The 24,307-nt window shown below is 36.9% G+C and overlaps 1 protein-coding gene across 1 annotated transcript in view; it reads left to right on the top strand.

The window, feature by feature from the left end:
* Window positions 1-3,423: 3,423 nt before the first annotated feature.
* Window positions 3,424-24,307, top strand: part of TOP2B (DNA topoisomerase II beta) — a 56,160-nt gene continuing 35,276 nt past the window's right edge. Inside the window, exons 1-9 of the mRNA XM_032235098.1 lie at window positions 3,424-3,757; window positions 4,229-4,365; window positions 18,385-18,555; window positions 18,810-18,900; window positions 20,295-20,358; window positions 22,244-22,389; window positions 23,062-23,159; window positions 23,685-23,897; window positions 23,978-24,151. Of these exons, the coding sequence (XP_032090989.1) occupies window positions 4,279-4,365; window positions 18,385-18,555; window positions 18,810-18,900; window positions 20,295-20,358; window positions 22,244-22,389; window positions 23,062-23,159; window positions 23,685-23,897; window positions 23,978-24,151 (1,044 nt within the window). The 5' untranslated portion in view covers window positions 3,424-3,757; window positions 4,229-4,278. The remainder of the gene's footprint in view (window positions 3,758-4,228; window positions 4,366-18,384; window positions 18,556-18,809; window positions 18,901-20,294; window positions 20,359-22,243; window positions 22,390-23,061; window positions 23,160-23,684; window positions 23,898-23,977; window positions 24,152-24,307) is intronic.

Below are 24,307 nucleotides of genomic sequence, written 5' to 3'. Positions count from 1 at the left end.
CTCTACTATTTTTTTTTGTTTTTATATGAATCAGGTGAGATGATTTAGATTGGAATTAACTACAGGTAGCCCTCGACTTATGCAATTGAGCCCAATATTTCTGTTGCTAAGCAAAGCAGTTGTGAGTTTTGCCTGAGTTTACTTTTTTTGCCACAGTTGTTAAAAAAATCACTGCAGTTGTTAAGTGAATTGTGCATTTGTTAAGCAACTTTGGCTTTTCTTTATTGACTTTGCTTGTTGAAAGTCAGCTGAGGTGGTTACAAATGGTGATCACATGCCCCAATGCAGTACAACTGTCATAAATATTTGCCAATTGCCAAGCACCCAATTTTTCAACATGTGATCTTGGGAATGTTGCAACAGCTGTAAATGAAAATCTGTCAGAAGTCAGGTTTTTTCACTGCCATTGTAAGCTCGAATGATCACTAAACAAATGGTTGTAAATCAAGGATTAGCTGTACGTGCTGGACTACAATAGACATACTGAAATGTAATTTAGGGGTAGACAACTTGGTACTTGACACATAGTGGATATATTGTGGGCTAATACTCAGATTAAAAAGTCTAAAGCTGGCAAGGTGGAAAGCTATGATATACCGCTATGAAGTACCTCACTTGCAAATGCCTCTGGTCACTTTGCTTTGGACAATGGCAAAGCATAAGTTGGTTTGGAACAACAGTAGAAAAAGCCCAGGATTTAAATTCTAGATAGATATAAATGTAGGTAGGGATTGCTGTGAATTCAATAGGCAAATTTTCTACCTATCTGTTAGACTGTGAAATGTGTTCTGTTAGCTAGCTAGTGTTTCCAAAAAATTTAGAGTTATTATGCCTAGAAGCAGATAGAACTTAAGATAATTTATCCACCTAAATTATAGCCAAGTTTTGTTTAAATTATCAGGACTAGAACTCAGGATCACCCACTTCCAGCTCACTGCCTTAAACCACCATACTGATTTAGGTCTCATTTTAGCCTTATCTTCTTTCTACATGGCAGTCATCATCTTTGTATGTGCACATGCCTTCTCGGCAGCATTGACTCTTGATACCTACCCTTAATTCTGCAGTTTTCTTTGCAAGATTTCAGAAGTGGTTTGCCAATACCTGCTTTTTAGGGCTAGAAACACACAGACCACCAACTAGTTTTGTGTGTAGGACAGGACTAGAACTAGAACTCAGTCTTCTAGCTTTTAGCCTGTGTTCATCATGACACCAAACATCCTAACAACTGCTGATCTCCAAAGAGGTATTATTCTGTTCAGTTCCAAAGAAAGTTGCATTTTAAATGCTTTTAGAATCTGCATACTGTGGAAGCTCAAGTCAATATTTAGAGGCAAAATTCAACATTGATAATTATATAGTTTACTATACAACCTTTAAAAGATTACATTCTCATCTTGCTGGTGTATTAATACTTCTAATTGTAGATAATGTTAATGTGATTGGCTATATTTTAAGAATATAAAACTGTAATCCAGTGTTCTGTGTAACACTATCAAGCACAGGTAGATAGACCTAAAACAGCAATATTGAGATTATACAGGTAGTCCTTGATTTACAACAGTTCATTTAGTGACTGTTTATTTATGATGACACTGAAAAATGACATGATTATTTTTATAGTTATAATCTTTGTATCTTCTCCATGATCGCATGATCAAAACTCAGATACTTTGTGACTGGCTCATATTATGACCATTACTGTGTTCCAAGGTTATGTGATCCCATTTTATGACCTGATAAGCAGTCAATTTATCAACTGTAGTGATTAGCTTAGTAACTGGAGCAAGAAGCATGGGACAAAACGCATTAACAAATGTCTCATTTAACAACAGAAATGTTGGGCTCCATTGAGGTGGTAAGGTGAGGACTACCTGTATTACAGTATTATAGATTTTATAATGAAATATGGTTAAGAAACTTCAGCTAGGTAGCATGCATGTTAATAGTCCAAAAGAGGAACCTCACAGGGAGTGATTCAAGATATCCTATTGAAAGGAAAGAAAAAATTGGATCATCTATTGTTATTTACATATTAGTAAACTTCTGTTTTACAAATTGCTGTTTATGTTTAATTCTGGATAATGGAGAACCAAATGGGTTGCTAAATATTCTAGGAAGACATATAAATGACCCTACAAAAAAGGTGCTAGGCTTTGCACTACATCATCAATGAACAATCCTTAATACAATTCAGACTTCACCTGGGATTCTATAAATGGACATAGTATCTTCCCCTCAGTATGGCTGCAGACTCCCAGGTCAAACTACAGATCGCATCATGACTGACTGTAAACTATACTGCCTATACTGGTCCAGTAGCTTTTTTTTATTATTATAAACAATGCTGTACTTCAATGGCTAGATGGCCTAGGCACTATATTTGAACATAATATTTTTAATATTTATATTTTATTGGGTTCTATTAATCTAGTTGAAATGTTCATTTATATTGCTAGATCATGTACGATATGCCATTCCCGAAATAAATAATATCAACTTTTACTTAATGTACACTACTATGACCAGAAAATTATTTTGAAATTTGAATAACCCTAAAAACACCAGATCTTTTTATATTAGAAAATCTCTTATTTGGGCAAAACTAGCCATAAAAGTGACAATAATCAATAATTAAGCATGTAAGTATTCCAGTCAGATATTTTAAAATTTGGAGAAATCAACTGTTTTCTTGAGTTGGATGGTGTTTTAGTGCAGCGGTCACCAACCACTGATCTGTGGATGACTGGTGGTCTGTGAAAATTTTTTGGTGATCCGCAGAAAAATTATTTGCATTTTTTATATTGCACTAAATACTATTTATCTTTTAAAAAAATTCTTACTGCTGGTCCACTGGGTTTAAAATTATGAATTTATTGGTCCCTGTGGTCCGAAAGGTTGGCGATCCCTTTTTTAGCTTATTTACCAACGTCCTATTAAACTTTAATGGTTGTTAGTCTCTCAAGGTTACTAATGAAATGAGGTGAGGAGCTACAATACAAAATTTTAAGGCAGATTATTTAGCGTATTTAAATAGATTTAAATATGATTATAAAAAATATCAGTAAGATTTTATTTCTATAAGTATTTTTTTCAAATAATCTAACAGCGCTTAGAGTATCCAAAATCAGGAGCAACAAACCAATTTTAATTTAGGCACTGCTAACCGTCTGCGTCTGAAAGAACGAACGTGGCCTGTACCAGGAACTTCGCAACTTAAGAATTTTCTCTTTCTGTTTCTCTTTTAATTCAGCAAGGTAGCCTCGGTTCGCTGAAATCCTCATTCCGAAATAGAGTTCTCCCGTTGCCACCCGCGGTGATGTAGAACCGCCCTCAGAATGGCTTTTTCGGGATTGGTGGAAGATGAGATCTGCGCGGCTGTCATTTGATTATAATTGGCCGATGGCGCCTTGGCGGGGTGGGGAGAGGAGAGGAGAAATGAGGCATTTGGAGGTTGCGGTAGCTATGCCGGACGGGGGCAGTGCAGTTATTGTTTGAAGATAGGGCCTTTCTGCGGGCGGACAATCGGTCGGAGGTTTGCCAGGCCGTTTTTTAATTTGGGCTCTTGGCAGTTTGGATCTTACTTCGAAGAAAAAGGGTGACCCACACCTTTTTACGCACAAGACTCCAAGCTGGCCTATCTGCTACGCCGCCGCCGCCCAACGTTGGTGTCAGGAGCGTCATCGACTTCCCCTCCCCCATCTGCGGCGTTCTCTGGGCCCTCGCGTGCTGATTTCTAGTCGTTTTTTATTTATCGGTATTTAAAAGAAAAGCTCTGTCTCAAATATGAAATAAATACTTGTGATCTGAATCCAGAGTAGAGAAACAGGAAGAACCAAAGCTGTTGGCGCGCTCTATAAAGCCCCTGAGGGGAATTGTATAGGGGCGCGTGCACAGTGAAACGTGGGGGTGGGTGGGTTGTTCTGTGGTAGCTCACGCCGCTTAGGTACGCGTGTGTTTCGGAGCTAAGTTAGCGGCTGGGAAGGGTGGGCACACGTTCGCACGAGAGGAAATCTTGGGTTCCGTATCCGTGTTTTTTTGTTTGTTTGTGTGGTGTGTGTATAGGCGCGCACGCAAGCTGGGTGGGAAGAATCTCTCTGGATCGGGAACACCTCCTCCCGCCACCCGAAATTGCGGTGTAGGAAACGAGGGTGTGAGTGTAGCTGTAGCTCAAGTCCGGTCCGCGGTGGCTTTTTTACCCCCCTCCCTTCCATCTCCCCCTTTTTAGGCCTTTATATTTATAACTATTTATAACTATACTGAAACGACTATAAAATAATGGCAAAATCAGGAGGTGGAGGCGGCGGCGGCAATGGCAGTGGAGGAGCCGCTGGCGGCGGCGGCAGCGGGGGTCTAACCTGGGTGGTAAGTTGCCTGGCATTTTGTCCCTATTTCTTTATCCCTTTCCCGCTGTTGATGCTTTTCTAACAGGTCCAGACAGAAACGAGAGGTGGAAGGCCCCAAGGGAATAATGGAGGAGCAAAGATGCTTATTAGGATGGCGATGCGGGAAGGCAATACGAGGAACTGGGGCGGGGGGCGGTTATTCCTGGCCCACGAAAGGGATGGAGGCAACGGCAATTGTGGATTTCATGGCATGGAAAGGCTGACATGTTTGGTCTGGGCCTGCAGGATTTTCTACTTCAGCGAGGATTCATCCACTTATTTAGCAGGAGGGCCTTGCTATTCGTATTCATGCAGTTAAATTACATGTCTCTCGCTGAATTGCTCGTTTGAGAAGAGTTATTTGTCCTTTTTAGTTTCCGAGTTTGTAAAGCTGCAAGCTTTGTTTAGATTTAGATCAAAGGAGGAAGCTTTCTGAACATTAGTTTCACCTATATGAAAACCAGTCCAGTTTTTGTTTTTGTACACCTACATGTGTATTTAAGTTTTCTCCATATCTCCTGTCACAAAATAATAAAATCATGAAATTATAGCCTTTTCAATATTAAGAGTGGAATAGAATTGAGTTAGTTGGGCGAGAATATTTAAGGTGCAATATAAGAGAAAATTAGACAGTTAGATGTTCTTTTAGGCTAATTAAGAGTAATCATTTTTTCTTCAAAGATTGTGGGGCTGGCAGAGAGACAATAGAATGGATACTGTAATTTCTTTAGTCTATTACTAACTTCTATTTCTCTTGTTCCACAGAAAGTTCAAACAGGGTCACTTCCTTATTGTAACTGACCATAAAAAAGGCAACATAGCACAACAGTAGCAAAGCAGTTCATGTGTTTATCAAAAGGGCTTGCTGCTATTCTACAGATGCATGAACAAATAGAATGTTAGAACTTGAAGTGGTACTGGAAAAAATATTTAAAATCTACTTTTCATGTTAATGTTGCTGTTTCTTTGTAAAACTAATAAAGTCACATGTTTTTTGTGTGTTGAAGAATGTCTTTTTACAGAAGCAGCTGCATCTTAAAAGTAAAGGATACTGAGACGACAGTCTTATAAATTAAGATTATGTCAGCATTGGACTGATAGAAAAATAATGTATTATTACAAAGTTCATTCTTTTGCTTTTCATACAGAAGTGATTTATAGTTGCAAAGTGCAGAAGGGGCAATAAAATTGATTGTATAAGTGGGCCTGTAACTTGGGAAGTGCTTCAACCTGTTGTATCTTATGACAGTAATGACCATCTTTTCATAAGCAAACCAATTGTTTTTTAAAATAACATTACAGACATGTAGGTAAAGTTGCAAGTGAATGTTTCCAGCTTATTCTTCAGGATAGCAATGTTTCAGAAGTATTTCTTTTGATAGTTTTCTTAATTGTCTTCTTTAAGAGATATTTAAAAGTGGATGTTTTTTAAGTATAGATCAGGCATGTTCAACCCAGGGGCCCAGGCTACATGTGGCTCTCGACAGCAAGTAATGCAACCTCACAAGATCGTGAACTTTTAATGTTATTATCTGATTTATATACAGTTACATATTTTAGATGTGGCCAAGACAATTCCTCTTCACTCTGTAGCCCAGGCAAGTCAAAGGTTCTAACATTCATAATAATTCTTGTTGAACAACCATTCATTCAGCAACCATTTGAAGTTGTGACAGTGCTGAAGGGACAGGACTTATGATAGCTTTTTATAGTTGGGGCCATCACAATGTCCCTGAGATCGTGTGATTACAGTTCATACTTGATACTTATAGTTACACTGTTGCATTTCGTCTTAGTCGTGTGATCACTGCTTATAACCTTTTACAACTTGCAAACTTCAGTGCCATCTTCAAGCAAATTCAATGGAAAAGCCAGCAAGACTTCACAAATGGTGATCACATGACTTCATAGGATTTGTCTAACAGTGGCAACTGAGACTGCTACAACTATCATTTAAGTCAATGCAGTCACATGATATTGTTCTTTACAATTGTGTTGCTTAGCAACAAAGTTGCCAATTCAATTACCATTATTAAGTAAAAACTACCTGTATAGTTGAGATGGTACAATATGTAAATGTAAGCTTTTCTTGCATGTTTAAAAACTCTCAACAAAACATTTAGAATAGATACTCTGACCAAATTTATTTATTTATTTATTTAATCAAATTTATATCTCTGGAATTGTAGACTCAGCAACTCACAAAAGGATAATGACATTATAACTACTAATGTATTACCTACAAACCTCAAAAACTACTTACTGCCAACATTAAATACCCTAGAAAAGACCTCCAGCTGTTTTTGGATAATGTTGCAGACAAATTTCAACATTGAAATGTTTTATTATTAAACAGCTAGGCATGAAATATGCACACATATATCAATTCCTTTGTGAAATAAACAAGGAATCCACAATTTTTATAGTCTCTTATTATATCTAAACAAATATAGATATAAATTCCCCTACTTACAAACAAGTTATATTCTAGGGGACTGTAAATCCATTTTGTTCATAAGTCCAAACAAACATAAAAATCATAATTAATTTCAGGCATGCACACATCCCTAAACAGTGAACAGTATTTATGCACATCAGCAGACTGCATGCAAGTGAAGTTTTGAGAAGATGGGAAAGGGTTATTTTATGGTATATCTTCTCTGGTAACTTCTAGGTTGTAATTATAGACATATTTGTTAGAATTGGCAAAAGTTCATATTTCAAATATTATCCACAATGGCTTCTAAACAGGAAATACAGACACTCATGATTTAAATTGGCTTTCTTTGTATTATATAGATAATAATGTGAAATCACAATTGCCAATTCTTTAGCCAGTTGGCCATCATATATATACATGAAGTTTTTCTCAAGAATCTAGGGTTCATAATTTGTTGACATATTTGTGGATCCAAGCAATGTGTAATTTGATGGATGGCATTTTATTGTTATTACTGTTATTATTTGGAAGCCATTAATCTTAGTTTCCATTTTCAGTCATAAAATGTTATTAGCTTACTAGTACTACATTGCTAACTTTTAACTTCTCAGTCTTAAATGCCTTCTAAAGTCATTAACAATGGCTTAACAAAGACGAAGAATTTGTGCAGCTGAAACTTGCATATCTGGAAGATAGTAAGATTGAGGAAGGTTAATATAAGCAAATAATCTTATTAAAATTAAGTTATTTTAAAAGCAATCAATTAACATTTTGATTCATTATTTCTACATTTTTCTATAAAATAAAAATTTGATTTTGCATATAATGAAAAATAGAACAGCAAATAAATATTTAAATTCATAGTTTATAGCAGCTAAATAAAATTCTATCACATATGTGTACCTTAATGATAAATATTAGCTTTTAAAAACTACAACAGATTGTCAGTATATAGGACTCTCGATATAATCCCCAAATCTTTTCCTAAAATAATCCCAAAACAATAGACAAAATCTCCTGTATCTGACATTCATATAAATTGCATCTTTTGTGACAATTTTTGTCACTGATGTAAATCGATACAAAGTAGTGAAAAAATATATTATTTGTATAAATACAAGTAAAAAGGTGATGGGAATGACACAAATTGATCAATTTGTGGATTTAATAGACATTTTAATTTTCTATCCCTGTACCTGAATTTTATAGGAATCACAATTTTAAATTTTGAATAAAGCAAATAAATGTTAGTTTCAATTAAATAAGTTTTATTTACATATTTTTGAAAATAACATTTTTATTATGAGTTATAATATTATTATATTATATAACTTGTTATATATATAACTACAGTAGTTATTATATAACTACATATAACTTGTAGCATTTCTTCTAGATAATTCCTGTAAATCAATAAAAGTTTTGATTTCTATAAAAACACATTGTATTTACTGATTAAAAGTTTATTGTCCCTAGATAATTTAATGCACATGTAATTTCTTGTGTGTATTTGTTAATAGCTACATTCTGACCCAAAATATCCTTTCTGAATAATTTGCAGATATTCCTTAAATTAATACTTTTAATGTTTAAATTGAAAGAGATTTGCAAAACATTTTACCAGCTGGTGTTTATTTGACTTAATATATGATTTAATAATTATATTTTGATAGCATTCATTTTTATATCTTCCTAAAATTGTCACTAGCAATCTATCTGAGGAAAGTGATTGGAAATTGCCACTCTTAATAATATATAGTCCTTAGGTATATAAATATTAGTTTTCACAAAGCTAAAACGGCTTCAATTCCAAAAATCTGAAACTATGCATATATAAAACTATTTTGTGCCCTACTCCCAATCTAAAAATTTTAATTTATATGCCAACACTATCCATTAAATTTTGTCAGTTTGATTAAGATAATCTACATACAGAATACAGAAGCAGTGAATATTAATGTAAACATGATTTTAATCCATTTTGCCTCCCATTAAAATTAAATGTTACATTGACTTTTTCCCACGCCTGTATTGCTTACCTACCTTACCTTCTTGATTTGAGCAAGATTTTTTTTTAAAAAATGTGATTCAGAGTATGTATAGGTAAATGTAAAATACTTGTTAGGAATACCTTAAACCAGGTCTATTTTTTTTTCAAGTTTACATGGTCATTCCAAAGGACAGAAATGTCAAGGAAATGATGTGTTTGTGTTAAGATATGTTTGTCATGGATGTGTTAAGTTACAAAATATCCATCTATGGTTGATAACAGATGGTTAACTGTCAAGTTTGTTTTCCAACTTGCTTCCCCATTTCCAAATATGCTTTGAATCATTCCAGTTTCCTATCTTTTATAACTAAATGAGGACCTTCCAGAAAAAGCAAGATTTTTTTGAAGAATGCCACTGATATTTTATTATGTGCCAAGTATTTTAAGTATTATTTCCATTCTATAAAAAGTTTCGTACTAGTTGAATCCAGCTTTATACTAATCAATGTTAACATGAATAATTTTGTCTAAAACAATTTTCTGCAAAAAAAATAATTGCTTTTCAGAATTGCTGCTAATATGTTACAAGTAAAGTCTAATTGTATATTGGATGGACAGTATTTTTGAAGAGGTAGATAATTTGTGTGTTTGGGAGGCTTTTCAAAATTTCAGGCGTAGTTAGATATACAGATATCACTCATTGTGGATAAAAATAATATTTTGCCCCATTTTTACTTTTAGGAGAAATTATTCAGAAATGAATTGCTATGCATTCCAAAGATTTAATATATTGAATGTCTGACTTTTGTTTTAAAAAGGAAAACAACCATTTAATGCAAACTATATCAGGTTTGGAAAGGGAAACAATAATCCCTCCCCCCCCCCCATTTGTAGCAATTGAAATACTGAGTTATTCTAACAATTAATTCTCGGCTCTAAATTCCTCTGTATCCCATTTATTTGAATAGAATAAGAATAGAATCAGAACAGAATAGAATAGAATTCTTTATTGGCCAAGTGTAATTGGACATGCAAGGAATTTGTGGCATTCTGTGATAGCTCGATTATTTAGTAATTCAATTTTTACAAGTGGTGGGTTTTGTAATCTAATTACTATTTTAATAATTTTAAATGAATATCTGTTTAATAATTTTGTTAAAGGTTTGAAATTGAACACTAATAGATACAAACTTAAAAAAGAAAAAAATGCAATAAAAATAACTTCCTCTCATTCCTCAGAAAGTGGCAAATATAAACAACTCTATAATCTGTTCACCTCCTCTTAACTAAAAACCATAAAACCCATTCCATAATAGGCAAATGAAATAAATAAATTCCTCATTCTTCAATTTAATTACCAGCAAAAAATCCAAAGAAAGATCTAAGATTTTAACAATAGTTAACATATATAAAATTCAACATCCAGATTTCAACAGTATAAGGCAGAAAATAGTTCAAATATCCCAACGTAAACAAGCATATTGTTCTATCAATATGAGCAGGTTATGTTCCAAGAGGTCCATTTTGTTTGCAAATTCAAAGTGATCAGTACAGTTCTTACTTTGCCCTATGCGAGCAGACCTGTGAGCATTATGCAAATGGAAGCCAGGAGAAGGCAGAAAAAGAAAACTGGAAAGGATTAATTTCCAGAGCATCACCTATATAACAGTTCTAGAAACTAACTCTTTCCCACCTTTTTCAACTTCAGGATCTTTTAGGGTTGGATATTTGAATTGAACAGACTAGGGCTGGAAGGGACATTGGAGGTCTTCTAGTTCAGCCTCCTTCTCAAACGGGACCCTACATCATTTCAGACAAGTGGTTGCCCAGTCTCTTCTTAAAAACTTCCAGTGATGAAGCACTCACAATTTCTGAAGGGAAGCTGTTCCATTAGTTAATTGTTCTCACTATTAGGAAGGTTCTCCTTGATTCCAGTTGTTTCTTTCCTTGATTAATTTCCATCCATTGTTTCTTATCTTTCCCTCTGATGCTTTGGAAAATAAGGTGACTCCCTCCTCTTTTGTGGCAGTCTCAAATACTGGAATACTGCTATCATTTCCCTTCAGTCCTTTTCTCTTGACCAGCCAAACCCAAATCCTGGAACCTTCATATTTCAGTCTCCAGGTCTTTAATCATCTTAGTTACTCTTCTCTGTGCTTTTCCAAAGACTCAATATCTTTTTTGTAATGTGGTGACTAAAGTTGGATGCAGCATTCCAGATATGGCCATACTAAGGCTTTATAAAGCAATACTAATAACTATATGTAGCTTTGGTTCTGTGCCTCTGTTCATACAACCAAGGATTGTATTAGTTTTTTTAGATGCTGCTGCATACCTACTGCTGGATCTCCACTAGGACTCCAAAGTCCCTCACAATTATTGTTTTTGAGCCATGTTTCACCTAATCTGTATTTGTACCTTTCGTTTTTCCTGTCTAAGTGTTAAACCTTGCTTTTCTCCACATTGGATAGGCCCCATTGTTCAAATTTGTCAAGATTTTTTTGGATCCTGAGCTTATCTTTTGGGGTGTTCTCATAGAGGTGGAGATAGCATCCATGCATGGTTGACACTGTCCGATCTCTGATTGGGCTGAGTCTTATTAATAATTAATTAACATCATATATAATCCGCCTTCATGAGTGACTCCACCCAGTTTCCGACTCAGTCCACTCTGGGACAGATGTGTTATCCTACATTCTATAGACAATTTTGGTGATTATTCTCTAAAAAGTATCAGGCTGTTTCAATTGGAAAAGGAATCTTACCAGTGGCACGGATTCCTGGCTGTGTTGGGCCATATAGCCTTGGCCTGATGATCTGTGCCTCAGGGAAGCATTGCCTTTGGGTCTCAGGGTGAAGGACTATGCACCCTTGAGCTGCCTGCCTCCATCATGCTTTCTCTCTGCATAAATTCATGATTTCACCAGCTCTGCCTGGTGCCTTTGATAGCCGCTTCTGCAGTTGTGTCTGCAAGGCTTGTCTGCCCACACCCGCCTGTCAGCTGTGAGCCATTGGCATGAAGACGACTGACTCCTTTTCATCCTTGACGGGTCGCTGATTGCTGAGGCGCGAGGAGAGTGGGATCAGCTCCCTTTCATTCCCGCTTACAGTCGCGGCGCTGAGAGAGAGAGAGAGAGAGAGAGAGAGAGCTTTAGAGCCACTGGGTGAGCGCTGCGGGCCGTGGAGAGGACGGTTAGGCAGTGAGGGGCGCTGCAATCAGTGGGAGACGCATCTTTCTTCAACTGCTCCTGAGGTCCAGGGTGTCACTGAGGGTGTGAAAAAAGGGAGTGAAGCGCCATTTTGGAAGTGGAGGACCTGCTGCAGAGGCGCTGCCACCATTTTGATTTGACCTTTCCACACCGGCACATAATGACGGATAGTAGCATGGCTGGGCCCTTTCCTGAGGCAGGCAGGCACTGTCAAGAAGCGGCCCAGGCTTGTTAGCAGTAGTTCAGGCTCTCCTCTCTCCAGCAGTTTCATCTACCTCTCAAGGGGGAGAGGGGAACAGGAACCAAGATAAGACCTGAGGCAGGCAGGCACTGTCAAGAAGCGGCCCAGGCTTGTTAGCAGTAGTTCAGGCTCTCCTCTCTCCAGCAGTTTCATCTACCTCTCAAGGGAGAGAGGGGAACAGGAACCAAGATAAGGGTGGCAAGGGCTCCAAGCTCAAGAAAAGCTCAAAATCAAGCTCAAAGTCAACTTCAAAGGGGGCCAAACACCTGGGCAAGGTTGACCAGCAGAGGCACTCCTCCTTTTCTATGACTGACCATCCGCTGCCAGCAAGCATATGTCCAGGTCACCAATTCCCACTGAGGATGGACTCAAATCTGGACCTTTCAGCCCAATTTTGCTGAGGCCCTCTTCACACCTACAGCAGCATAGCCCCCATGCCTGCCTTGCCTTCTGCAAACCCTAATATTCAGGACATCATAATGGAAGCCATTAAACAGGGCATTGTGACTGAGCTGCAGGAACGCTCTCAGGCATCTGTGAGCCTACCTCGAATCCTTCACAGAGGGAAGCATGTCCGCCTCTGGTGGGAGATAGGTCTTCAGATTGTTCACCTTGCAGCCCATCCCCTGTCTCTGAAGAAGGGGAAATCAGGGAGGCTGATTTGTCTGTGGAGGAAGGTGCAGTTCTGGAGGTGCCTATATGGGACTTTTCCCATCTGATTTAGCTAAGGCTAAAGTCGCAGCAGACCTTGGGAGGCAAGCTGAGGTTCCAGTGATTCCTGTGCCGACCACTTCAGCCAGCGCCTGGTTCACCAAACATAAGCTGGAGGCTGACACCCTACCTGCCCCGCAGCTATTTATTGACACAGTCCAGAGATAATGGTCTGCACCTACATCTGGCCCTTTGCCTTCCATGACCAGCAAGCACTTCTACAATGTAGGTGAAGGGCTGGATAAATTGCTCCATTGGCCCACCATAGATGCTCCAATTGCCACCCTCTATTCCACCACCACATTGCTGGGGTCACAGGAGGAGGTCCTCAAGCCGGAGGACAAGAGGGCAGACCAGACCCTCCAGCAGGGTCACCAGGCAGTGGCCTGGGCTGTACATGCATCGACAGCTACGTTGTTTTTCTCCCAGTCCAGCCTCTTCTGGTTACAACAACTCCAGAAGAGTATTCCAGCCAGGGACTCCAGAGCACACCAGGACCTGAATAAAATTGTGGCAGCTGTGCAATTCTCCTCAGACACCACCCTCAGTACCATGAGATTTGCATCTAGGGCCACGGTGGTGGCATCCCGCAGGTTCTTTTGGCTGCGCCAATGGCAGACTGGCAAGAGATATGTGGCACTTCGGAACCCTACAAAAGGAGGGCAATTTTGGGGGATTCCCTTACTCTACTATTGATTGAGGGAAAAGACAAATATAAGGTTCTCCCCTCTAACAATAAGAAGGGGTTTTCCCGTCCAGGCCGTTACCCCAGAAGGCAGTTTTTTAGGCAGCAAAAGTATGGGAGTTTGTTTCGCGGCTCAGATTGCCCTTCCCCAGAGTTCCGACTGCAGGGAGGCTTTGGCCAGTTCCAACGACAGTATCTTATAAGCAGCAAAGGGGCAATCAAGCTAAGCAGCCCTTTCGATGTGAGGGGGACCGATATATCTTAAGTAATAATCAATCTCAGGATCGGTTCCCCATTGGTGGTCGTTTGCTGCATTTTGCGGATTCCACTACTTCCGACAGTTGGGTTAGATCCACAGTTAGGGCAGATTTAGCCTTTGAGTTCATCTCCTCCCCCCTAGATTCTTCATTTGGTCCCCAGTTTCCCAGAACCCTCAGAGGCAACTCCTGATGCACTTGGTAATCCAGCACCTTTTGGACATCGAGGCCATCCAAATGCTGCCGGTAAACCAGCGTCATCAGGGATTTTACTCCATCCTATTTGTTATCCCCAAGTCCTCAGGAGGATGGACGGCTATATTGGATTTAAAGCAATTTAATCGTTATTTAAGGTATAAAAAGTTTAAGATGCATTCATTGCAAATAATATTGGATTATGTTGAGGGGACTTTCTTACCTCTATTGACTTAGTGGAGGCATACTTGCATGTACCCATCCTCCCAGATCATCATCAATTTTTACGGTTTTGTTATGGCAATTGTCATTATCAATATAGGGCCTTGCCTTTTGGTCTTTCTTTGGCTCCTCGAGCCTTTACTAAGATTTTAGCGGCATTAGCACATCTCAGGAACGTACCTATCCGGGTACAATGCTATCTTGATGACATTTTAGTACAATCAGTCTCACTAGATAGTGCCAGACTTGATCTTTCCGTCACTATACAAGTCCTCCAATTCCATGGTTTTTCCATTAATAGGGACAAGAGCCATGTTAACCCCGCCACTGGGATTCTGCACCTGAGGGTTTGGATTGACACGATAGCAGAACAAGTATTCCTCTCTGAGGAGAGAATGGACAGTTCAGGCAGTTGGTCACTTAGGTCGAGAGGGAGACTAGAGTCTCATTGGCTATGCTTTCCAAGCTACTGGGAAAAATGGTGTCTGCCATTGCAATTGTACCCTGGGCTAGGTTACACACCAGGGATCTGCAATGATTCCTTTTACCCTTTCAGAAGAGACGGACTAGTACATCTCTGGCTAAGGTCACTGTAACTGGGGAGGTCTGTAAATCCTTACGTTGGTGGAGATCCCCGGTGGAGATCACTAAAGGATGTCATTTCCGGGTTGAGAATAGGGTCACAATTACAACAGACACAAGTCTTTATGGCTGGAGGCCACATCTTGACAGTCAGATAGTGCAGGGCCAGTGGAGTTCGGAAGAAGCAGCTCAGAAAATTAATCTCCTGGAACTTAGGCCATATGCCTGGTTCTCCTGTGCTTCATCCACTCCCTCAGGGGGCAGCATGTTTTAATTCTCACCGATAACATGACTACTAAGGCACATGTGAACAGGCAGGGGGGCACTAGGTTGAAGCAACTGGTGAGGGATGCTCCTATACACTTTTCCTCCTACCCCACTGATAGCCAGAGTCATACACAAGGTCATCTCCGTCAGAGTGGAAGTCATCTTCATGGCCCCACACTGGCTGCATCTGTGGTTCACAGACCTCTGAGCAGAGACCCTGGAGAATCCCACTGGACAGGGTATGCCTCAGTCAGGGGTCTCTGGAGTACCTGGACCCTCAATGGCTCCAGTTGACCATCTGGCAATTGAGTGGAGTGTTCTGGTGCAGGACATGTTCTCCCCCAGGGTCATAGACACTATTCAGGTCTCTCGAAGGCCCTCCATGGACCGTATCTATAATGCGACCTGGCGAATCTTCTGTACATGGTGTTTAGCCAAAGGGATCATTCCTACCTCTTCATCTGTCCCTCAGGTCCTGGAATTCCTCCAAGTTTGTATAAGGGGTTATCTCCCAATACAATCAGGAGGCAGGTGGCAGCTCTCACTACCATCTTGACCTGGGGAGGGGGTCAATCACTATCCCAACATCCCACTGTACGGAAGTTCTTAAAAGTGGCTACCAATCTCAAGCAACCTGCAGTTCACATGTACCCCACATGCTTAAGGTGCTTGCTTAAGGTGCTCACAACTCTCACCAAACCACCATTTGAGCCCATCCGTACTATATCCTTACAGATCCTCACATTGAATGTAGCCTTCCTGGTGGCCATCACCTCTGCCAGGAGGATTTCGGAATTGCATGCCCTATCTGTTAGAGAGGATTTGTGCACCTTCCATGAGAACAGACTCCTCCTTTACACCCAAGATTGGTTCATGGTTCCACCGGGCACAAGAGGTTGTCCTTCAGAACTTCTGTCCATCCCCGACCTGACCATTATAAACACAGTGGCACAAGCTTGATGTTAGGCGTACCCTGAAGATCTACATACACAGAACGTCAGAATTCCGACGCTTAGAGGCTCTCTTCGTATCTTTTCATCCCACATCACTAGGACGAAAGGTTTGGTGTCTACCATAGGTAGGTGGGTCAGGAAATGTATAACTGCAGCTTACCATTCTAACCAGGAAATGGTTCCTCGGGGGGTCATCGCTCACCCAATGAGAAGCACGGCCACTATTGCTGCTTGGACAACTCAAACCTCCCTGGAGGAAATTTCCCTGGAGGAAATTTGAAGGGTGGCCGCATGGGCATCGCCTTCTCCCTTTATAAATAATTACAAATTGGATAAATTTGCGGATACGGCTTTTGTCCATAGAGTTTTGCAATCAATACATTCTGACAGGTAAATCAGACCAGTCTTGGTCCTTCCCATAAGGACACCAGCTTAGGTATATCCCATGCATGGATGCTATCTCCACTTCTATTGAGAAAGGGTGTTAGTACTTACCTGATATGCCTCTTCTAATAAGGTGGAGATAACATCCAGCCCCACCCTGAAGGCAACCTGGTCCTCATGGAAAAGCAGGTATGATTATTTGTCTGTATTTCTGTAAAGTACCTTGACTTGGTGTTGTGTTACGTTGCTGAAGTTTTGCATTTATTCATTACTAAAGTTTGGTTTTTTGGATAACACAATGAGTCTATGTGTTTTCTTTGCTGGAGTCACTCATGAAAGTGGGTTATATACGATTTAATTAATTATTAATAAGACTCAGTCCATGCATAGACTTTAGAAGAGGCGTATCAGGTAAGTACCAACCCCCGTTCTCTTTTAGTGCCAACTTAATATCATCTGCAATTTAGATGAATTCCCCTTCTATTTCCTATTCTAAGTCATTATGAAGATATTGAAGAGTACTGGACCTAAGACAAAACATTATTGTACCCCACTGCTTGCTTCCCTCTATGTAAATGTAAGTATCATTAAGGACTATTCATTGAGTACGGTTTGTCAGCCAGTTATAAATCCATCTGGTGGCGATGCTGTATATCCAACATTTTTCTGCTTACCAAGAAGTAGGTTTTTGAGAGGTTTGTTTAGACAAAGGTTCGCAACTGAAATATTTGTACCGTCTGTAAAAGAAAACCTAGGCTTGACATGACAAAGATAATATCTCCTTTACAAAAAGACAAACTCTAATACACAATATTTCCCATTCAAATATACATGAATATTCCACTCTAATCCATAGGTGCACATCCACATTTCACAAATAATAATCCTAATATCTTAATATAGCAAAAGACTAACATTTAATATAACATAGAGAAATAACTTCTCTTTTTTAAAAACAAATTCTCAGATTCTTATGATAAATTAGAAATCATCTTAAATATACACTGGATAATAAATAAAATATGATTTTAAACTATTTGAACCTTAAAGAAGCCTTATCTTCTTTATTACGCAGTTCTCTGTCTTCCTGGTTTGTGCCAAAGCTTTAGTTGTTCCTATAGTTAAACAACAAACTATGGTCAGTGTAAACTGGCAAACTAAAGACAATGAAATACATGAATCCAAGCATTATTAACATAATTTTAAATGTTATTTTATTACCTCAGAAACTATCCTCTGTAGCATTCCTCTTGAATGGGATTTTAGCCGTCTATGATATGTTTAGTGAAACTGAAGAGACTATACAAATTCCTGTGCAGATTAAAAAATAGTATTGTAGGCAACATCTCTTGACATTGCTGGACTCCTACCTTATCTTTTTATTTACAACAATAAATGAATAAATTGTAAGCAAAATACCAGCCGCTAACAATTTTATCCACAAATAACTCCAAGTTCATCTAGGCGCATGCGTGCGCACATAGGCACACACGCACACTGAAATTAATTTTTTTTGCTACCAGTTCTATGGGTGTGGCTTGGTGGGCATGGTTTGGTGGGCATGGCAGGAGAAGGATACTGCAAAATCTTCATTCCCACCCCATTCCAGGGGAATGATACTGCAAAATCTCCATTCCCACCTCTCTCAGGGGCCAGCCAGTGGTGGCATTTGCCGGTTCTCTGAACTTCTCAAAATTTCTGCTACCGATTCTTCAGAACCTGCTGGATTTCACCCCTGATACATACATACATATATCATAGTAGATTACTTTCCAGATTATAGGTATTGTACTAGTAACACATTTTCCAAAGCTTTTGAGTAGGTCAAAACTAGAATTTATATTATTTTTATCTATATTACAGACACTGTTTGATAATCAAAACAATGCTTCAAAAAAAGAAGAACCTGAACACACCAATAAAAATGATTCAAAAAAGCTGTCTGTTGAGAGAGTTTATCAAAAAAAGACTCAACTTGAGCATATTCTTCTCCGTCCTGATACATACATTGGTTCGGTAGAACCTTTAACTCAGGTAATTTCCATTTTCTATTTATTTGAAGCTTTAATATTATCATTGAATATATCAAATCTTGCTTGTATGGATGGTACAAATGGTAATTTTGACTTTTTTTCCTTATTTTTTAACATTTGTTCAGAGTCATTTGGCGAGTGATAATATAATTTTAAAAATCTCTAAAATATAATGAGCATTCTTTTAAAAGAAATAAGCATATTTTAAAGTAATATATATCTATAAAATTTCATGACAAAATTTTTTATTTACAGTTGATGTGGGTGTTTGATGAAGATACGGGAATGAATTGTAGAGATGTCACTTTTGTTCCTGGTTTATATAAAATATTTGATGAAATTCTTGGTAAGTATTTATAACAATGATATATTAACAGCATTTCAAAATTATTTTGAAGTCGAAGAATTCAGGTATACTTTGGCATGTTGTAGATACATTGTTATTAATAGTAAATGTGTTAACATTAAAGAGATAAAAATAAACCAAGGTATCATGTTTTCTTTCCTTTCAGAATTAATTATGAATTTATTCCTAATTTATACACATATTAACATACTCATGTTATTTATCTGTGACCTAGAATTTAAAAAAAAACATTTCTATGAAAATCCTGGTATCTAATCGGGGGAAGCTATACCAATCAATGATAATTTTACAACATGAATTAATTCAATAGTAATATAATCAAAACTGCTATTAATATGGCAAAACATTGTATTACATCTTTCTTTCATATTTTCTTATTACAATTTCATGTCAAATATCAGCATATGTTTTATAAAAATATTTAGCAGGTTGATTTGAATCTACCTAATTCGCTATCAAATATTTATAATATCCTGATAATCAATTATGAATTTTCATAAGTATTATAAATTCAGATGTTAATCCTTGATTTACAACCAGTCTCTTTAATGTTTAATGGCATTTGAAGTTATATTGGATCTCCCAAAAATTATTTACAACTTGTTCCCAAATTTATGGCCCCTTCAGCACCCCAGTAGTGATTCAGTCTTACATCCAATTGCAGACACACTGCAGTCCCTTCTCGCCTATCTCCCCAATCCCTCACCAAGTCCCCACAGGCCAATTCGTTATGCATTGACACGTTGAGGGAGGGAGGATTAGCCTGAAAGAAGGCAAAGTAGTCTGTGGGTAATCAGTAGGGAGAGAAAAACCTACAGAGACCTGAAGAAAGGAGGAAAAGATCTATGATGACCAAGGATGGAGAGGGAAAGCAGAACACAGGCTATTTCCTGCAGTTTCATCAAGAAAATTACTAAATTTTCTTAGCGTGTTTCTTTACTGTCAATGAATCTTGCTTAGAAATTCAACTTTTTCTGTATGGTTATATAATAAAAGGAAAATAGATATTGAAATATCTCAGTTGATAGAAGTATAGGAAATCTGTAAGATTAAAATATTTTAACTAAGCACAAAATGACTTCAAAACTTGATTGTTAACATTTTCATCTTGGAAAACTGACATAAACTGACATACAAGGTGCACTTTAGTGTATGTTTTTATATAGAAATAATAGAAAGCTAATTACAAAATATAAAATGATGATACTATTCTAAATCATTCTATAAGAAAATTCAATTGAACTCTGGGCCTGTAACTCTCTCTTGCACAATTCTGAGATTTGTTGTAATTACCGCATAAAGGTATAGCATTTGTCTTACTTGTAATTGTTTAATACAAGTTATTGCTGCTAATAAATGCTTGTTTATTCTAGTAAATGCAGCTGACAATAAGCAAAGAGATAAGAATATGACATGTATCAAAATATCAATTGATCCGTAAGTATGATGTTTGTTCATTTATAATGACAACATACTATTAAAATTCTGATTGTGTTTTCTTGCTTGTACCGTCAAGTTATTTCAAACAGTGTATTATACAGCAACTTTTGAATCAAGCTGCCTAAAATAAATTAATTTAAAGTAGGCATAAAAAAAATCCAGTACCCATTATTGTGTAATTGAAATTTCCATGATATTCAAATCAGTTTTATTTGCAAAATTGTGATTATTGCAGTGTTTCCATACTTCTCTCAGTAATATGATCATGATTTCCTACACTCCTTACTACCTTCCCACAAGCAACACCACTTCCGCTCCCACTGATTTTTTGCCCACCTACAGTCATTCTGTTTTTCTATTTAGGTAACTAAATATTGACTTATTTTTAATGCTCATTTGCCCCTATAATTATTTTTCTATTTATGATATATGTCTTCTTAGATGATCATGGAATTTTTTAGCATTGGGGTTAAAAAAATATGGTCACTCTAAAATTTAATGTTCATTTTGGTCAATCACACTGTACTACTTTTCTCTCAAAAGGATGATCTAATAAGTCATATGGTTGCCTAGTCTTGTACTATTGAATATGCATAGCATGATAAGTAGTATAGAAATATTTTAAATAAATATGTATTTGGTTGTCTAAAAAAGAATTATGGTTCCTGATGGTTAATATTTGATTTTTTTTAATATAAAGTTTTTATTGTTAGAATTAATTTGGGGATAGAAGTGTTAAAATGCTTCTTTGTATTAAATATTAAAATGAAAACAGGAATTTAACTTCATAATAAAATAATATGAACTGAATATATATAAAAAGAAAGTGCTTCAAACAAAAATAATAATTTAAGTATGTGATCAAAATGCCCAGATTTTTCCTTTGATTGTTTAAATTGTAAAGGTTGTCATGATATTTCTGAATATAAATGATAAGAGTTCAAATATGCTATTTTGTTGTGCAAGGTATATGTCACATTTTATAGATAATCATTCTCAATGTCATTTTCCACTTTTTTATTTCATGCTCTTAAATCTTCTGGATTCCAATTCATATATTTTCTAGATAGATCTTTTAGGCAATGTTATTGTATATAAATATTATTGTGGTGTTTGCAGCTTTAAGTTGGCAATCTTGGACAATCTTTTTGATCTTTATGTTATTGGTCTATTGACATGGATGAGTGTTTGTTGGATAGCATACCAAGAAAAATATTAATTGTATGTTTTAGATCAAGATCAGGATTTAATCACTGCACACTACATTAATGTGTAGTACAATGATACAAAGCAAGCTGAACTGTGTGACAAAGATTTCCTAATACTAAGACAATAGAGAGACTTGTATCTGTAAAATATTTGAATATTTTATCAGGGGTGTTAGTGCAGGTAAAAGATGTTTTAATTTCCCATTTTTTAATTTTCAATTTTTTTTATCTACAAGGCGGAGTTATCATGTTCATCTGTCTGTTGTGGAATCCCACTGCATCGAAGAAGATTCAGCATAGTTGTAGAACATATGTGGTGGGGATTGGAAAGGCTTGTAACCTTAATATTGCTTTAAGTAAGATATAGTCTAAAATATAGGCAAGATTCTAATTGGAAGATTGAAACTGCAGCCACCACTTCTCTCAGCATTGGAGAAAAGATATGCACTGTGTGGTGTTCTACCAGCGATACAATTTTTGTTATGTTTGTCTTGCATGTTATCTTAATTGTTCTACCGCAGCTTATGATATTGGTAGCCGCAGCGATTTACTGCTAATTGGGTAACTTGTGAATTTGTAAACTGCCAGCCTGAAGCATTTGTATTGCATTGTTGAAAACTGTAAAGGCAACTGTACTTTTCTGTGGTTAAAATATTTACTGTTTTCTCTTACAGCGAGTCAAATATTATAAGTATTTGGAATAATGGAAAAGGTATTCCTGTTGTGGAACATAAAGTAGAAAAGATGTATGTTCCTGCCTTAATTTTTGGACAGCTATTAACGTCCAGTAATTATGATGATGATGAAAAAAAAGTTACAGGTAAATATACTATTACAGCATAACCTAAATTATCATTTTTAAATAGTAGTAACAATTTCATGGCATTTGATGCTTTAATTGGTGGAAGTTAAGAGATTTATAAGTGGAACTAAGTGGAAGATTTTAAATTCATTAATTTCACATTCCTGCTGCAAAATTCTAAATGAAGTGCTATAGTATTTGTATGTTAAAATAAAATACAGATAGCTCTTGATTTGTGATCAAAATTGAGCTCAAACTTTAGGTTGCTAATAAGACAGTTGTTAATTAATTTTGCACCATTTTATGACCTTTCTTGCTACAGTTGTTAGGTGAATCACTACAATTGTTAAGTTAGTAACATAGTTGTTAAATCTGGCTTCCCCATTGACTTTGCTTGTCAGAAGTTCACAAAAAGTTATCACATGATCCCAGGACATTGCAACTGTTGTAAATATGAGTCAGTTGCCAAGCATCTGAATTTTGATCATGTGACCATGGGGATGCTGAAGCGATCGTGTGAAAAACGGTCATGTTACTTTTTTCAGTGCTAACTATGAATGGTCATTAAATGAACTGTTGTATTCAAGGACTACCTGTATACCATTTGCAGATGCATATCATGTATCAGTGGGGGAGACATAGTAAAAACAAAAACATATTGAGAGGTATTCATGTTCCCTACCTTTTCAGGTGGTCGCAATGGCTATGGTGCAAAACTTTGTAATATATTCAGTACCAAGTTTACAGTTGAGACTGCTTGCAAAGAATACAAACATAGTTTTAAGCAGGTATGATTGTTTCCCTTTGCTTTCTTAACATATTTCTTATGTGATTAAACTTTTTAACACAGTTATTAAAAAGATGATAGGACAAGATATTCAGAGATATTTACAAGGGATTTCTCTGATTGAAACTTTGAACAATAGAATTTATTCAATTGAATGTAATTGTAGAAGTATATACCTTTACAGTCTTAATCTTAATAGAGAACTAAAAAATATTATTGCTCAGAACCCTGAATAATTTTCCCCCCTTTACTAGCATCCAGTCAGCATATCATAAATTAATCAAATAATGTGGGAAATAATCACATTATATTCAATGCATTAATGATTATATATCATATTATGAACATATGGATTATGTTTTAAAGAGAAATATAAAATAAATATGATATTATTTTAATTTATATGGGAACTGAAAAAAGAAACATCTAATTTAGAATGACTGAATGAAATTTGTTTAGCGCTGTGTTTTTGTCAGAAATTTTCTATTAATGTATATGCTTGTTTTTTATCTTTTTTTTAATGAAGACCTGGATGAATAATATGATGAAGACTTCAGATCCTAAGATTAAACATTTTGAAGGAGATGACTACACATGTGTGACATTCCAACCAGATCTTTCAAAGTTTAAGATGGAAAAGCTTGACAAAGATATAGTAGCTCTTATGACAAGAAGAGCTTATGATTTGGCAGGAGCATGCAAAGGAGTCAAAGTAATGCTTAATGGAAAGAAACTACCTGTAAGAACGTTAGTAAAATATTTCTATAATGAAATTCTATGTGTTCAAAGCAGAAAATAATTATTCTTGTTAAATCCTAGGTGAATGGCTTTCGTAGTTATGTTGATCTTTATGTAAAAGATAAGTTGGATGAAACTGGACTTGCTCTAAAAGTTACTCATGAACTTGCTAATGAACGCTGGGATGTCTGTCTTACTTTAAGTGAAAAGGGATTTCAGCAAATTAGTTTTGTGAACAGTATTGCTACCACAAAGGTGAGTTACTTTACATATTAAGTGATTAAAATAATATACAGCACAACACAACAACCAATCTATGAACCCCTCAGAATTCAAATCAACTGCACAGCCAACCAAAGACAGTAACATCCCTCAACCCACCCACGCAACCCTCCACCAGCAGTTGACCTC

Source organism: Thamnophis elegans, chromosome Z (genome assembly GCF_009769535.1).
Source record: "Thamnophis elegans isolate rThaEle1 chromosome Z, rThaEle1.pri, whole genome shotgun sequence".
NCBI lineage: Eukaryota > Metazoa > Chordata > Lepidosauria > Squamata > Colubridae > Thamnophis > Thamnophis elegans.
The sequence above is the reverse complement of the archived record's forward strand: the minus strand, read 5'-3'. Positions and strand labels throughout refer to the sequence as shown.